The 13,398-nt window shown below is 31.8% G+C and overlaps 1 protein-coding gene across 1 annotated transcript in view; it reads right to left on the reverse strand.

Annotated features, from left to right (window-relative positions):
• The window catches only part of Nrx-1 (Neurexin 1), a 265,980-nt gene that overhangs the window by 8,116 nt on the left and 244,466 nt on the right, over positions 1–13,398 (reverse strand). The window contains exons 20-25 of the mRNA XM_089219748.1: positions 12,933–13,111; positions 12,032–12,203; positions 11,708–11,952; positions 11,466–11,571; positions 1,539–1,703; positions 307–991 (exon numbers count right to left, since the gene is read on the reverse strand). Coding sequence (XP_089075874.1) covers positions 307–991; positions 1,539–1,703; positions 11,466–11,571; positions 11,708–11,952; positions 12,032–12,203; positions 12,933–13,111 — 1,552 coding nt within the window. The remainder of the gene's footprint in view (positions 1–306; positions 992–1,538; positions 1,704–11,465; positions 11,572–11,707; positions 11,953–12,031; positions 12,204–12,932; positions 13,112–13,398) is intronic.

Raw genomic sequence — 13,398 nt, forward strand, 5'->3', positions numbered from 1 at the left:
AAATATATATCAAGATATCTAAAAGGTTTCTAAATTAAGGAACAAACATTATTTAAAAACAATAATCTAAAAATTGTTTAGTTGTACGATTTTGCAAATATACTATTTAATTCAGTGGAACGTGTTTGTTCTCTGCAATCTTAATCCAAATGCGCACACCCCATTTCCAATAACTCCATACAGTTTTTTTCAACAATACAGCAGGGTACTCCAATATTTAATGTTTGATTAAAGTTAAACCTGTTTTACTATGTACCCTACCACATAATATTGTATTGTGTTAATATTTCGTTTTAATTGCAATACCTGTTCGTGTCGGTCCTGTACTTGACTTTGAGCACGAGGAGTATGATGAGCACGATGATGATGAGCGTGGCGGCCGTGACTAGCACTACAAAAGCTGTGCTTTCGGCTGCCTTCGTGTTGATCGGTGGCTCGGCGTGCTTGGGTGGTGTTGGTTTGGCCGCCGGCGGGAAATGATCGCCGCTGAACACCACGTTTGGCGTGGTCATCATCGTCTCGCCGTCACGTTCATCGTAACCACCACCATAACGGTTACCACCACCATATTCATAACCACCGCCACCCGAATTCACGTTCGTCTGCTTGTCGCTGTCGAAGAATGTCGAGTGCGTCGAGGTGCTGGTAGTGCTTGTGGTAATGTCTACAGTTCCGATTCCTGCGCTGGTTGATTTTTCATGGCCTCTAGATGACGATACACCATCCAAATTGCTCGTATTCTTCACCGTGGTCGCGGTCGTGGTTACCGCGATACCGGGAACCCTGTAGCGCGTTGCTGTTTTTGTCGCGGTGGTCGTGGCAACTGACGACCAGTACGGATTCGTTTGATTGGTAGACGGGACCGTGGAACTCACTGTAGCTACAACACCTGTCTTGTTTGTTAACTGTTTTTCCACCCCTGTGGATCGGTTAACCGATGAGCTCGTCCAGTTGGTAACGCCGTTGAAAGTCGTCATCACCGGATTTGAGCCTAAAACAAACGATATCAAGATTGTTATAATAATATGCGCACAGTATTATTTGCCATACATCATAAGATGTATAATTAGACTAATATTTAATATACTATCGTTTATTATAAGATAATATGTCGGTGACTGCGACATTCGTATGTACACTTTTTCTGTAAATACGTTTCAAATAATATGATTTATGATTAGTTTATCCACCAGCACAGACAAGCCAAGTGTAGTCTCGGTATAAGGAAAGAGGTTAAATAAAAAAAAAAAATGTTTTAGTTTTATCATTTAGAAATTCATATTTTATACCACTAATATAATTCATAAATAAAATATTATTTTATTCTAGAAAAATGTTGGTAAACATATATATATATACCATATATATAGTATTATTGTAATATTTAAATAGCATGCGATTAAATATTATAAAATTTGTTTTTACGTTATAGATGATTTCTTAATTTTTTTTATCCATCTATTTATGATCACTAATTCTGTTAAACAAATAAATTATGATATACAGCAATTTTATTAATAAATAAATAAAATGTATACTTTTTATGGTAGTGGCTGAATCGTCAGTAGAAGACGTAGGTCCAAATCCAGAACCCGTAATACAATCGGTTTCTTCGTCATCGCACGCTCCAGGGACTTCAGTTACTAATGATGGTGGTGGTACAACTGTTGGAGGTACATAGACAGGTGTAATCAAGTCGTCTCCTGTGTTAGAAAATAAAACAAAAATATAATATTTTACTTATGTTTATAGTGTTTAGTTATTTATTACAAATGCACTTTTTTAATTAGTTAAAAATATTTAAAAATTCATCAAAATAATATTTTATGAGTTTCAAAAATTTAAACTAAATAATTTTAATTCTAACTAAAAGTATAATAATATGATACATAGATATTGAAATTATATTAATTTAAAATTGAAAGGAAATAGGGATTAAACTAAAGTTCTCTCCAGTCTTATAAATTATAGTACTATAAATTTCTGTAACCCCGTCAAAATTTCATATATGTTTAACGACTATTTTTTTTCATTATACACCATACCTTAAAAATGTATTCTTCGATCAGATAATCTTGAAAATAATGAAACAAACATTTTTGATTGTGATTTATCTTCTAGTGAAATTTTTAATGGTTTATATTCCTTAGGTAATGATCATGTTTTTTTTTTTTAGGGCTAGGGCTTCGACAACTGAGGTCATTAGCCTGGGGAACTGTAGGGGAAGGTACTGTAGGTTTTAATACGTGGGTTTCTGCCATGCACGGTTGGGGGCCGGCGGCCACTCTCTCCAGACACCGCGAAATGTCCAAAGAGCGATGCCACCCGTGACCGAGATTTGAACCGGCGACTGCGTGCGTTAGGTTAGGTTCTCACCACTTCTCTATTTATGAATGTCTTTATGCATTAAAAATTTCTATTCACAAATTATTTCTATTATCAGAATTCAGCCATATTTCGGAAAATGTGGAAACAAAGTTTCAACATTCCAATTTAGAAATTTGGAATCAAAGCCGAATTTTCCAAATATCGACTAGTCATTAAGCTACATAAGTTCATTACCAAAATTATTTAAAAAACTAGTTGAGCAAAAATTATCTACCAATGTTTTTTTTTTTTTGTTTTTGATAATCAACGGGGTTTTAGAATATAAAAATCTGTGGATATTTATTTAAATGTTCTTTATTCACACTTAGTCAATTCTGTATCTAACGGAAGCCAAGTTTACTATGCTGACAAAAAAAAGTATTTGATTTGGCAAAACATAAAATCTTAATTCACAAACTAAATAATATAGGCGTACATGATAACATATTATTCTGGCTGTCATCTTAACTATTAGAATGCATTCAAGTAATAACAATTCTTAATGTTGAAACTTTAAATCTAAACCACTTTCAGTGTCGTATGGTGTGATTCTAGGTCTTTTATCGCCTTTCTTATTTTTAGTGTTCATAAATGATATAAATAAAGTATTTAAACACAGTCAATTCCTGTTATTCCTGACGATATATAAATATATTTTACAACAACACCTTGATTGATTTTCCACATGGTGTTCAGATAATTGATTACATTTAAATATGAATAAATGTATGCAAATATAACTCCATCACAAACGCCCAAACTTTGACTATCATAATAACCAAGCTGGCATTAAAATTAATGTTGTAAATGGGGTCATAGATCTCTATATAATTTAGTCATCTGACTTGAGTTTTAAATGGCACATCGAAACCATGTGTGTAAAAGCATTTAGAAATCTAGGTTTTATTAAACAAACCTGTATCCATTGTGCAATAATTTGTACCACTAACGTTTCTGAGCTGTTGCTATGAAACATGTATTATTACAAATTTTGTTCCATCAATGTATTGAAAATATCCCTTGGATCGTATTTGTACTTCAATGATGTTACTTATAAGACACGTACTGAACATCTCTTTGTAAGGCTGCTATAGGATATTACGCGTGGTCCTTATCAACGGTACCTTTTTAGGTATACGATTAATTATTTTTGCTTCTAAGCAACGTTGCCTAAATTCCCTTACATATACCAATATACCTAAACTATGATCTCGCATTGTATGTCTATACGTATTTATACTGAAATGTCAGTTGTGTTCATGTTTTAGCTACAAACGAGGCTGAAAGTTTCCATAGAACATATAACGCCCAGTTTACTAGGGCTCATCCACCGAAATTTGTTGTTAAGTACCCTTATGGAAACTCAGGCAGAAACCGTCACTAAATTATCAACCATTTCCAAAGGAATAATTTAGCCAAAATCAAAGGAAGAGCTATAGAAAATCAAATTTATGAGTACCTAAACAATACGAAGAATATCTAATAATTAAAACACCAGAAAACTTACTTAAGTATTTAGCTGTAATTAAAACTAGGTATCAGGGATTTAAAATTTAAATTATTTATATTATTTTATTACCTATAACGATTTTTTCAATGAATATTTTTCGATATCTATTCGAATATTTTATATTATTTTATTATACCCATTTTTTTTATTAAATATTTTTTACTTATGCGGTAGACTGAGTGTGAATATAAAGTATCTGTTATTTTTCGTAACCATTTGTTTATTTGTATTATTTTTGACTGATTAGTTCATAGTTTTCTAATAACGCACGTTTATGTTATTAGAAATAAATACAATAACAAAATATACGAAAAGTAACAATTTTTTTTATAATAATAAAACCGTTTTACGTGCCTACCGTTTTTCGTATACAATGATATAATATCATTGGATTCAAATTTAATTCCATCCATTACAGTGACCCACTTGTAACCTACTGTACAGCAGAGCGACATCCACGACTTACCCACCTTTTTTTAGTTTGAGATGAAAAACTCTAGAGATTATATCGTGTCTATCAAACGACTTGTTTCCGGCCATTCCGGATTGCATGTGAAAGTAATAAATAAATTTGGACGGCCAAATTTACGAACATAAGTCATGGATCCTGATTTTTTTCATGCATGTAACGTGTGGAGCCAGTAAAAGAGGAGGGAAGAATTACTTGTTGCCCCACGTTATTAGCATTAATATTTACATTATTGTTAACATAATCTGGGAGGTGAACATAATCATCTGCACGTAGTTGTTTTTGATGGTAAAGTGTAGTCTTTCAGAAATCATTTTTGCAAACATATCTACAGCGAATTAGCTGAATAATGTTTATTAATAATGTAGATGATTTAGACTTGTTTGTCTAACCATAATCCTATAAGAATAAAATTGCATGCAGGAGACAGTTTTTGTTCGTTGATTTTGTGTAATATTAATGAGATATCCGTCTTCACCTCTAATATACATTAACGGATATTGTAGTGTATCATAATATCTATTCAATTCTGAAACTCGTCTCAAGTGTCCACCCCGACCGTTCAGAACTATATCTCTGGGACCTTTATCTTCATTTACTAATAATACAGCTACTTCATCGATGGTAGGTGCATTATACTGACCTCTATGTTCATCTTCAGGAACTCTGTCAGCTTGAATAATTAAATTAAAGTTTTGAAACTCATCAAAGGACCTTGACTCTAGATTAGATCTGAAGCTCTGTATGAGGTGATTATTTTCACACAAAACTGTTTGCAATGATTCAATGAGACCTCTTTTTAAATTTGGAATCATATTTGTTCGAATAGATATATGATCCGACTCTGACATAAAATATATTTGTAAAAATTTAGCATTATTTCTAATTTCGGGTAATAAAGTACCTATTAAATGATGCACTTCCCTGTTCCCTTCAGCTATTCGTTTGCTCCAAACGATGTCATTTGAAACCGTCTTGAATTATCAAGGAAATGTTTTGATAGAGGGTGAGAATTATCAGTTAAACTTTTAATTAAGTCTGGAAGATCCTCAAATTGGTGTAAAACAACTTTACCGTCAGCGCTGCAAAGTCCATGGGTTTCATTTTTCCATTTTTTTGCATGGCACTTAGGACATAACATAGTCATTGGTACTATTTGAAGCGCTTTAATATTTAAATAATCAATCTCGGATTGATAATTAAACGCTGATTTCATACTCAAAGCGTTACGTTGCTCCTGTGCAAGTGTTTGAGAACGTACTGGTGTGATATCTTGTTGAATTCTGTTATACATTCGAGTTGCATTGGCAGTTCTTCCAATGCGAGCTCTTGACGCTCTCAGCATGATAAGTAAAAACAATTATATTTTATCAAACTAAGCACAAACTATTTAACAAAAAGATTTATGGCACATTTATAATAATAATAATATGAAAAAAAAAACATACTATTCGGTTTCTATGAATCAGTAACCAATAGTAACTATATGTCATACAATATGTTTACCATATGTTTCCATTTTATGTAAGAACAACTTCAACCTATAGAACCATAACAACTAAAAATGTTTAGTATATTTTTGGCCGAAAGAGGGCGCCACTACTGTGATTCTGTTTTTGATTTTTTATGAACTTTATACTTTTTTTTTATTGACAAAAGTGGTACTAAAACTTTCAGCAGAGTGTCGGGTTTCAGCCAAATTGGTTCAGTAGTTTTCTCGGATAGCGCGGTATAAGAAAAACCCTTACAATTTTATATCTATACTAGCTGACCCGGCAAACGTTGTTTTGCCTAAATTTTTTTTAAAAATTAAGTTGACCCGGTGAACTTAACGCCTTCAAATAAAGTCAAGATTGATAATAAAATTCAAGTATTCCATTGTAATGAATTGTTACAGAAATCAATATATTGCATTTTGATAAACAATGTTTTTGGTTTTGTTTTCTGGTGCAAAAATAAACAACGATGACGGTTTTCCAACACGCGAACTGGCAACGTACAGCTGCCCGTGCGAAAAACATGGAAATTCCAAATTGATCCCACAGACTTCCAACGATTGGCCTTGCGATTTATTGGTTGTCATCGCAAAAACCAATCTAACGGGAAACTGAATCCGCTTAAACTTAAATGGAAGATGTGTTGGACTGATCGGAATTCGTGGGATAAGGACTTCCTCCCCTTTGAAATTGCCCTTGATTATCGTTGATTGTATTACATTGTTCATCAGTTTCTTGACGGACAATCGTGTACCATTACACAATTTAGGAGAATTTAGATTCCGCAACATAATTATGATGATCCCACTTTTACCTGTAAATTATGCGGTTGAGTTCCTGGCACATCAAGCGAGTTCAAAAATTCTGTCGGATAGTTGACCGCTTCGTTTTCGTCGGTCGTGCTGTCAACGGATTTGTATGAACGCAATTCTCCATTAATTTTACTCTGAATTGTGAAATTCAAGCTATCGACGTCCTTATTCCTTGCTGCTAGTATTGCCCGTTCACTCATCCTATCAAGATTGTTATAATTGACCTCAATGCTTGGGAACACTTTTGTAATGAGTTCTTCCTTTGACGATGTGAACTCACAAAAATTTGCCGGAAACGATATTAATCCAGTCAAAACATCAATCGGAATGTGTCCATTACCAAGCGCCAGCAGTTGTCTCGAGAATTCAGCAGCCGATGGGTCGTTTTGCAACGTAACTCTCATGTTCGTGGTCAATTTCAACTTCTTGATATGCCGCCACAAAAACGACGATTTCAGGCATGCATTAATTTCATCGGCAGCAGTAGATTTCGGAATGACGGGAAGTGTTTGACGAAAATCTCCGGAGAGCAATATCATTGCCCCACCAAATCGTTTCGAATTACCTGCTCCAAAGCTAGTTTATGTGCCATCGTGCTTCCAGAGGGTCTTTTGTCTGCTCTGATAATGATTTTGTGGTCGTCAGAATGCATTGTGTCCAATGCGGTTTTGAACATTCTGACCAATTGATTATGCTCATGCAGAAGAATTTGCAATTGTCCGATTATTTCACGTTTATTCGCATGAAAAATTGCACACCACTGTTCTAGTTCATTTTCCGAATTACCAACGAAATATATCTGAAGGAACTTATGATCTTCGTTTGGTTGTGGTAACAAAGCGCCTGCTCGATGGTGAATTTGTCCTTGAATCTGAATATTTAAATGGTCATTTGTAAAAAGAAAATGTGTTATTTTTTACAAACGACTTTACCTTATAACTCGGGTTGTAGCCTGGTTGTTCAATAACTTCTACTCCAAATGACGTCATTTGAAAACTTCTGTTATATTTTTGTGTATTCGCCAGGAAATGTTTTGATTGGATTGTATTTCCATAGAGAAACGAATACAATGGCTCTGGTGGTTGAGCTAAAACTGGTAATTTAACCTTACCACGAGCGCAGCATAAGCCGGGGGTTTTCAATCGAAACTTCAATGCCTTGCAATGCTGGCATACGATATATAATGAGCCGATATCAACACACAAAAGAGCTTTGTAAACGACTGCGGAATCGTATTCGAAAGCAGCGCGATTCAAGGCTACATCTGAACTTCTTCTTCTTATATATCTTCTTACGAATTTGAGGCGGCGTTTGTGCAGCGCGGGACTGTGTATTATGAGCACGTCTAAATTCATTAATGTGTCTTGCATTACGTGTACGCCGTCCAATGTTTGTTCTTCTCATAGGAGGCATGATTCAAGCATAAAAATTCTCTCCAAAAAACAATAGTCGTTTTTGATTGAAAAAATTCATAAATAACATAAAACGATAATGTTTCAAAATAAAATGAATAATGTGCCAACTATTATTATTATTATTTTACTCTAAAGTTCTAAGTGTCTATAATAAAAAATGTATATCAACCAGAATATAAAAATATTTTCTTTTCGATTTTTATCGATATTAATCGATTTCAAGCACTGCTATTATCGATATTTGTATTATTATTTATATTATATTTTTATTTTTATTTTTATCTGCTAGAGGGCGCCACCGGTGTTTCTCATTTTTTATCTTTAAATCTCTAACTCACAGGAGTTATGTCCATAATTTATGCTATAAACCCGCTCCCGAAATTCTCTATCATTTAAAAAAAATTTGAGCCAAATCGGCCCAGCCGTTCTCAACTGATGCAATTTTGATTTTTTGTCTCCATTTTTATATATATATATAGATATATAAAACTGAAATCAATCAAAAGAGGAAATCTTTGTTACGGTTTAGCTTCGAAACTACTTATTGGATCGTCTTGCAATTTTTTTTTAAATTAAAGAGGACATCACAGAGAAGGTTTTGGGCATGAACAATTTGAGAAAGTTACCGGTTTAGATGAATACGACGAGGTGATGATGAAATGACAGTGTCACCATCTGTCCAGCAAAACATGAGCATAAAAAAGAATATATAAATATTGTTTACAAAGAAGTATTATAACCTTTTCTAGAATCTTGTATTAAATTTTCAAATCTTAGATTTAAAAAGAAAATTTTTTATGAATTTCTAGCTTATAATAATTTGCGAATTTTCGTGATATTTACGTATGTTGTTAAAATTAAAATTAAAATGCTTGTAAAAAATAAATGTGACTATACATTTCTTATATTTTTCAACTGCTATTGTAAAAATATTGTAGGAGCCTTGTATTAAATTTTCAAATCTTAGGTATAAAAGGAAAATTTTTTATGAATTTCTAGAGTAAAATAATTTACGAATTTTCATGATTTTTATGTATGTTGTCAAAATTAAAATTTGAATGCATGTAATAAAAAAATGTGGCTATATATTTCTTTTATTTTTCAAATGCTATTGTAAAAATATTTTAGAAGCCTTGTATAAAATTTTCAAATTTTAGGTATAAAAAGAAAAACTTTTATGAATTTTGATCTAAGATAATTTGAACATTGCCGTAATTTTTATGTATTTAGTCAAAATTTGAATTTCAAATACTAATAAAAAAAAAATTGTTCCTATGTATTCATATAATTTTTTAATCATTATAAGAATAACTTATGAGGAACTTTGTATTAAATTTTCAAGTATTTTGATAGGGCCAAAAAAATGTTATCGACACTTCAAAAAAAAATTTTCAGACAAAGTGAAAATTTCAGTCGTCTATAAATATCTCAAAAAAAGGCATAATATTTTGAAAATTAAATCATATAAAGAGAATGCCAACCTAAATAACTGATAAAATTTTCAAGTGTCTACCACTTATACTTTTTGAATAATAACAAATATTTAAAATCGTTTGAGGATAAATTGTTATTGTTACGCTATTTCGTAAAAATTTAAAATTCAAACGCACTTAAAATTTTTCCTATAACGACGCTTTGATTTTGACAAGTTTGACAAAAAAAAAATGTCAACCGGAAATTCAAATTAAATTTTTATTAGCATTTGATTTTCAAATATTGACAGAAATTCGTCAAAACCATGAATAATTGCAAATTATTTTGTAGTTCAAAATCCATAATATTGTTTTTATTTATATCTAAGGTTATAAAATTTAACACTATGTTTTCCATAAGTTTTGCTTCAAATAGCTATAGAGCAAATTTGAAGCGTCATTATAGGAAAAATGTTTTGAGCGTTTGAGTTTTAAATTTTTATGAAATCGCGTAATGATAACGATTTATCCTCAAACGAGTCAAACGAATTTAAATATTATTTGTTATACTTCAAAAATTCCCTCAGATATTTAGATCGGAAATTGAAAATTTGTTCAATAACTGTACCACAGATTATAACACATATATATATTAGACGAGATTATTATATTGTGATTACAAAATATTTTCATGAATATTAGAGAAGAATTCGTTTGAAAATTTAATACAAAGTTCCTCATAAGTTATTCTTATAGTGATTAAAAATCTAACCTAACCTAGTCAGAGGTCCACCCCACCACCTAATGTACAGCAGAGCGACATCCACTTATCCGCTTTTGTTTGTATTGCAGTTTTTACCAAGCTTATTATTTATAAACCTTTGTAGCCGATCATTGCTTTTTATTATTATTACAACTATGTAATATTACCATTTTATGTTTTTAATTTACATTTTATTATTTATATATTTTCATATCTGAACTATAATTTTTCAGATTGTGGGTCGGAAAACTTGGTGTCGGCGAATTGGGTGTCGATGAACTGGGTGTGGGTGAACCTAACTATGGATTAGAATATGGGCAAAGTTGAGCATGTAAGAAGATAATGACATAATAGTCTGACCTAATAATGCAATAAGATATTTAAAAACCGATTTGAATTCTTTGTGTTCTTGAGATCGGTAATGTCGCTTTTTAAAATCTTGGCCCTTAAACTTTTAAATATGTATTTAAAAATTGTGAAATTAAAAAAAAAATTAAGTTTCGATTATACTGAATTAAAATTTTAAATTCGAAAAAGTGACTCAGCTGATCTCAGAAAGACATAATAACGAATTCAAATCAGTTTTTAAAAGTCATATCGCATTATTAGGTTCATTGGACTGATGGACAAAATATTGGACGTTTTAGTCAAAAAACGGTTGATTTAATTTTACTCGCGTGGGTGCGGGAGTTACTATCACACTCTAATGATCAATTACTAGGTACATACACCTAACCATACCTTGTATGCCCGTGATATAGAATTGTCTATATTTAAATCGATAAAACAGGTCGGTAATGAATCCCCTTAAACTAAACTTATACCGACTACCTAATTACATAAAATATTGAATAGAACCATTAACTGCCATGAGATTTTGAGTTTTATTGGTATGAGAGCCCTTTTGGTTGATACTAGACATCACACCTCATTCTATACGTAATTTTGTTACTCGTATAGTCCCATTTATAGAATTTTACATTACAGTAATGAACATCTATCTGATTTTCAATTCTTATTTGATAATAGTTGTAAGGTAGAAAACATTGTTATTTGTTTATAAGTTGTATATTATATAATATGTTATTCTTCACCTATGTTATATTTATATCAACTGTGCTGTAGGCGTTATTATAAATAAATAAATAAAGTTATATCAATGAATTTATTGAATCCTAATCCAATTATTTTCTTCATTAATCAATAGTTATGACTACTCACCTAACCCAACATCAAATGTTACTGTGCACTGGTCTTCATCATCGTGGTTACAACCAGATCCTGCTCCAGAGTACACCAAGTCGTCCATCACCCCCGATGCTGGTGTCTAAATATTCAAATTTTAGATGTTACAAAGTGGAAATTCTTAAACGGCCAAGACTACAAGTTCATCGTTGATCATTTTTATGAATTAAGTGTAATATCTAATTAAAATAAATGTATATTTAAATCTCTTAATTAACTTGTTGCATGGTGTCCAAAAGAGAATGTTCGTTCAGTCTATCTAAAATCGATGACAACTGTTGCGCATCCCCTTTGTTGGTTGTCCTTGGATCTCTATTGGCTGTCAAGTCAAATACCCTGAGGCCATTGAATACCAATCCCACCATAACTCCCTCGAACGCGTCCTCAATACGTTGCTTAGTTTTATTCCATCGACCACCAATTTGAATTGTTGACTGCCTATTGAACACGCTGAGTTGGTGTCCTGCAAAAGTATTGGGATTTTCACGTTTATTATCATATCGTCTCGTCTTGTTTAATTTAGGTAAATTTGCAATACACACCTGAAGGATATAGAGTTTGCATACTATTATCATCCACCTGCAAAGTCGAATTTGGCCCCGATCTTACAAATCTGACTAAATGATAGGAATTATCATTCACTATGACGTTTGCCTCACCGATAGGATGATCATTGGTCCCGACGTTGTAAATGACTACAATGTGTCCATTTACCTTTTTAGAATAAAAGAAAGTCGTGTTAGCACAAGTGTAAAAGTGCTTTTACAAGTATAGATGCGTATTTATAAAACTAAATCACATTTGTTAAAAAAGTTTATCAAACGATTAGTTAAAACTATAATAATATACATACTTTCATGGGAATATAACTATTCCTAAATAGGTAACGTAAGAGTTATACATTCTTAATGAATAACACATATTATATATTTAATACTTTTCATTGCTAATCAAAACATCGGAGAAATTTCGCATCATGAAACTTAATCTAACTTATGAAAATGTGAATTTTATTATTCAAAGTTCAATAAAGCTAATTTATAAATTTACCCACACATAATATTGTCATTAATAAAGTTTATAAGGCGTTTGAAGTAAAAACCTGTGTTACAAAAAGTAAACTTAATAGGAAGTTGAAATACGGCAAAACTTTCTCATACTATAGATAGGTATGTTAAAGAAACTTAAATTATTTTTTGAAAATCTGAAAATAGTTTTAAATCATTTCGTGTATTAATATTAAATAAAAATCTATTTCTCAAGAAAGTAAATGAATACCTTGGTTAATTATTCTAGATAAAACAAAAAGTATATTAATACTAATAGATAGAAAGTTTTTTTTTTTAATGTTGTTAAAAAACAATGGTGGGTAAATTTTAGAAAAAGATTATTTTATAAAAAAATTGTTTATCAATAATTATGTATAATACGAATATAAGTTACCATTTCAAGTTGTAGGTAATCTCCAGAAGTGCCACTTTCTACACGGAACAGCACACCACTAGACTTGGTTGTAATGAAACCCAAAGCCAATAGGTCGTTTTGCATATCTGGTTGTCGTCCATCGGGGAACGCATATGTCACAAGACCTCCATCAGGTCCAAAATCATAGGAAATAGACGCTGAAACGACATGGATATGTTTTTGATTTCCATTGTAATTTTACAAATACGTTTTGTATCGTATAATATGATAAAACACGAATCAAACAAGCCAGATTCGCAGCTATATCGTGTGTCGTGTCATGCGATGTTTAAAACTGGTAACCATATTGTTTTAATAGATGAGCTGTAGTCAGTTTATGATATACTCTGTTGTAACTTGATTATTATTTAATACCAAAAATGGAATGTACAATTATAATATGATTTGATTGAAACGACATGACACGCGATATAGCTATACATCC

The sequence above is a fragment of the Diuraphis noxia genome, unplaced genomic scaffold, assembly GCF_037042655.1.
Source record: "Diuraphis noxia isolate RWA-SAM2 unplaced genomic scaffold, SU_Dnox_SAM2 contig0001, whole genome shotgun sequence".
Classification (NCBI taxonomy): domain Eukaryota; kingdom Metazoa; phylum Arthropoda; class Insecta; order Hemiptera; family Aphididae; genus Diuraphis; species Diuraphis noxia.